Here is a 3,926-nt window from a genome sequence, read left to right as displayed (position 1 = left end):
CATTGGCGCAAATACCGTGCAACATAAAAAATTGCAACTAGCACTCTTTTTATTCTACAGGGCCTCTGCTTTTAGAAAATATATCATTGTTTGGTCTGAAGCTCTTGTTCTAGCCACAAATTCAGATTTTATTGTGTGTGCAAATGTAAGAAATTGCTCCGGGCAGCAAGTGGTTAAGAGGTCTGTACGATAGGCAAAAGCTACCACTTCCACCCCCTTATGGTGAACCACCTGTAGTGGCATTGTTCTCATATTATTACCCAAACAGGGCGTTTACATTAAGTCCCCATTCACACCAGGGCAATAGCGTTTCAGCGCTTTTTTTGTGTGCGCATTTTGTATGCGCTTCTCAGGCGTTTCTGTTCATATGTAAGGGTGTTTTAAAGCTTGTTTTCAGTTGTCCAATGAAAAGCAGTCTCAGCTGCAAAAACGCTGGAGACTATCACCTGCAAGGTAAAGGTGCCCATACACTGCACGATTATCGTACAAATAAAACCCTTCGATGATCGGAATATCGTACGATCATCGTGCGACACACCCAACTTGTCTCGATAGAGGTCGATCCGATAATCGTACGACCGTACTAATAATCGTACGATTTCAATCGACCGACGGAAGTAATCGTTTGATCCCGAGCAGTGGGCTCTCCAGTATGTACGTGACGAAGTCATGAAGCTGTAGGCGACATCAGCTCCACATCTTGCCACATTTGCCACGTTGGCATTTGCACTGCCCTTCCCCTGTTTACAACCCCCCTTTTTTACTTCACTTTATATTTAATACTTTTCAGATATAAATATTTTATTAATGTATGCCTTGTGTCAGTGTCCTCATTTCAGGCATGACCTCTGTACAGTCTCCCTGCTTGACTGATGCTGTGCATGCATTTGTCAGGGATGTTTATTTGTAGGAATGCCTGCTTTGCCTGATGCATGTCGCAGCTGTGCAATGCCCAGGGACACACAGCATACACATGTGTAGGGCATGTTTGACAATTTCACTTTTATCAAATTGTCTCCAAAAGGAGAATGGACATGTTATTCATGTTGCATGGTTTGCGTTGCATGTGGTTCATTGCAATTATTAGGGGGTCACTTTCAGCAGCCTCATGTGTGGTGCACATGGGGAGTGGTCAGCATGTGTGTCAGCTACATGAGGAGATATGGATTTTGGTGTGAGCATTGGTTCTTGCATCTGTACGCAACATGTAGCCCCAGCAATGGCTGAGCAAGTGGTCCATGTGGGAACCAGAACAGAGGTGTGGATGCTGCGAGTACAGCCAGCTGCCGTCATTCTACTTCCGATTGCTCGTTCGTTTAACGATTGCGCTGACATTGACGAACGATTACTCCTACTCATTGAACGATTATCGTACGATTACGCAGAGGTTTTCGAACATGCTAGGTAGTCAAACGTCGTACGATTGTACAGTATCTGCGGTTGCACGCTACCCAGACACTGCGCGATTATCGTACGAAAAAACGATCGCATACGATTATCGTACGATAATCGTGCAGTGTATGGGCACCTTAAGTCTGCCATAATGTGCTATTATGCTGTGCATACTACTACATTATGGCAAAGACATCCTGGGGGGCATTATTTTGTGTGTGTGTTGTCAATTTACTACCACATAATTTGGGATGCCTTTAGAAATAGCCCCTTACCAATGCATGAATGCTTATTAACCTTTTAAAGTAATGTTTGTAGGTATTTATTACCGCAGTACATCTCCCAACATTGCCTTTCTCTTCACACCAGAAGATTGGCACCATCCTTGTTCAGGTCAATCTACTTCCTGGAGTATGCTGCTGTCCCTTAGATGACACATTTCCTGGTGCCTGAGCAGTAGCATTTATGTCCTTTGGCAATGCATATACAGCTTTTCTCAGACAGATTAGCCCTCATGTTGTGCTCTTTGTGACTTTAATTTCTATAGGGTCTTGGCATTCAGAAAATATATAATGTTGGGGGGTTTTAAGTCATTTTCAGGCCTAAAATGTGGAATATAACATGGGTGCAAAAAATGAAAAAAGGGCCTCAGTCATGAAGGGGTTAAGAAATCTCTTTGAATAGTTTAATGACTGGGAGAAAAAGCTGAGACAATGCTTCCTGCTGCCTGCAGTCGATTTGCTTGACTGGAGTTCAAAATGACTTTTTAATAATTAAAATTCCCTTTTATTTTTTCAAATAAAAGCATTGCTGTGTTTTGTGACAAGGCAGGATTTTATTCACAAGTTCGATCTGTTTTGAATGCATATTTACATACAGCTGGCAAAAGCACCTTGATATGTCTTGTAAAGCATGTTCATAAGACTAGGGCAGGGGCGCCCACTATTTTTCGTCTGGAGATCTACTTTTCAAATGACGAGCTCATTGAGATCTACCAACGAAAAAACACCTGCATTCAGGGGCGGGAGGGGGCGTAGGCTGCGCAGGCAGGCCCCTCGCCCACAGGGCGATCGCCTGCATTAGTGCCTGTGTTCCAGTCCAGTGCGAGCCGCAAAAATGCTGCGAGCATCATTTATAACTGGGGACACATAGTACTATGTGTCCCCAGTTATTTACAAACACTGGAGTGATCAGCCGATCGCTCCAGTGTTTGTCCCACACAGAGGATTGGTACATACTGGTGACATGTACCAATCCTCTGCCGCTCGTCCACGCACAGGGGGGCTGCCACTTCTCCTCTGGATCCCCCTGATATTACGAGCCGCGGGGGGGGGCGGAGCTGCTGTGACAGAACGGACGAGCATTGAGGGGAGAGAGAGGCGCCGGCTGTCAGATCCTGGCCGAGCGTCTCTCTCTCTCTCCTCACTGCTCTGCATTCTAGTGACAGCGGCTCCGTCCTCCGCCCTCCCCCGCCGCCGGTTCCTTCACGTCTTCTCGGATCCCCGCTGGGGAGAGCAGCGGGGATCCAGAGAAGCGGCGGGAGGAGAGGACATGGCGATCTACCAGTGATCGCTATGCGATCGACTGGTAGATCGGTAGATCGCGATTGACCTTGTGGGCACCCCTGGACTAGGGCTACCCGGGCCATCTCTTTGCTACCTGGAGATGCATCTAGTTGATGGGAATATCTTTATCTGCATTGGAATCAATGTGATGTTAATGAGATGGCTGTCAACAAGCTGTTACTTTTTCTCCGTAGCAAAGAGAATTAGGCTTCATTCACACAATGTGCGATTAGATGCTTTTATATGTGTTTTTAAAAAGCTTTTGTAAATGCATATATATGCATCTAATGAATTCTAATGAGTTTATTCTAGATCATTTTATCTGCATTTTCAAAAAAATAGAAGTCAGGTGAACTTAGGAAACACTTTGAACTTCTAAATGTACCAAAATGAATGTAAACACGTTTGGATGTTAGGATTTTGTACCGTGTATCTAAATGCATAGCGTATGCATGTAAACACGCAACATTTAAAGCCTTAGTTCTCAATTGGTGGATCGTGAACTCAAAATTGAGTCGGGACCCCATGTTCAGTGGGTCCCCGTGTGCCTTCCACTTTTCTAGGTGAGAGGCTCCTCAGCCTCCCCCTAGCGCAGCACTCTCAGTTCTCGTGCCAAGCAGCCATTCAAAATATGCTGCCCGATGCCGTGTGTCAGCTTGAGGTGAGATGGGATGGAGCTATGGCTGCGAGGGAGCTTCATCCGTACATGCATTGCTTACAGCTCACTCACGTGCCCTGTAGAGGTGCCTGGACCAGAGTGACGTCACATTCTGGCTACCGGCACCTCTACAGGGCGCGCAAGGGACTTGTACAAGCAATGCATGTATGGATGGAGCTCCGTCACCGCACAGCAGCCCACACTGGACGCCAGACCCCAGGCTAAGGATTCACTCCAGTTCTCATAAGGTAGGGAGACTGGGTGGATCTTAAAAATAAATTAAAAAATAAAACTTTTTTTTTTGGGGGGGG

The 3,926-nt window shown here is 45.9% G+C and overlaps 1 protein-coding gene across 1 annotated transcript in view; it reads left to right on the top strand.

Annotated features, from left to right (window-relative positions):
• RAP1GDS1 (Rap1 GTPase-GDP dissociation stimulator 1) overlaps positions 1-3,926 on the top strand; it is a 105,416-nt gene that overhangs the window by 637 nt on the left and 100,853 nt on the right. The window contains exon 2 of the mRNA XM_018566288.1: positions 1,212-1,404. Within this exon, the coding sequence (XP_018421790.1) occupies positions 1,212-1,404 (193 nt within the window). The remainder of the gene's footprint in view (positions 1-1,211; positions 1,405-3,926) is intronic.

The sequence above is a fragment of the Nanorana parkeri genome, unplaced genomic scaffold, assembly GCF_000935625.1.
Source record: "Nanorana parkeri isolate BGI_ZX_2015 unplaced genomic scaffold, ASM93562v1 scaffold933, whole genome shotgun sequence".
Taxonomy (NCBI): Eukaryota; Metazoa; Chordata; class Amphibia; order Anura; family Dicroglossidae; genus Nanorana; species Nanorana parkeri.
This window is presented reverse-complemented; position numbering and strand designations above follow the sequence as displayed.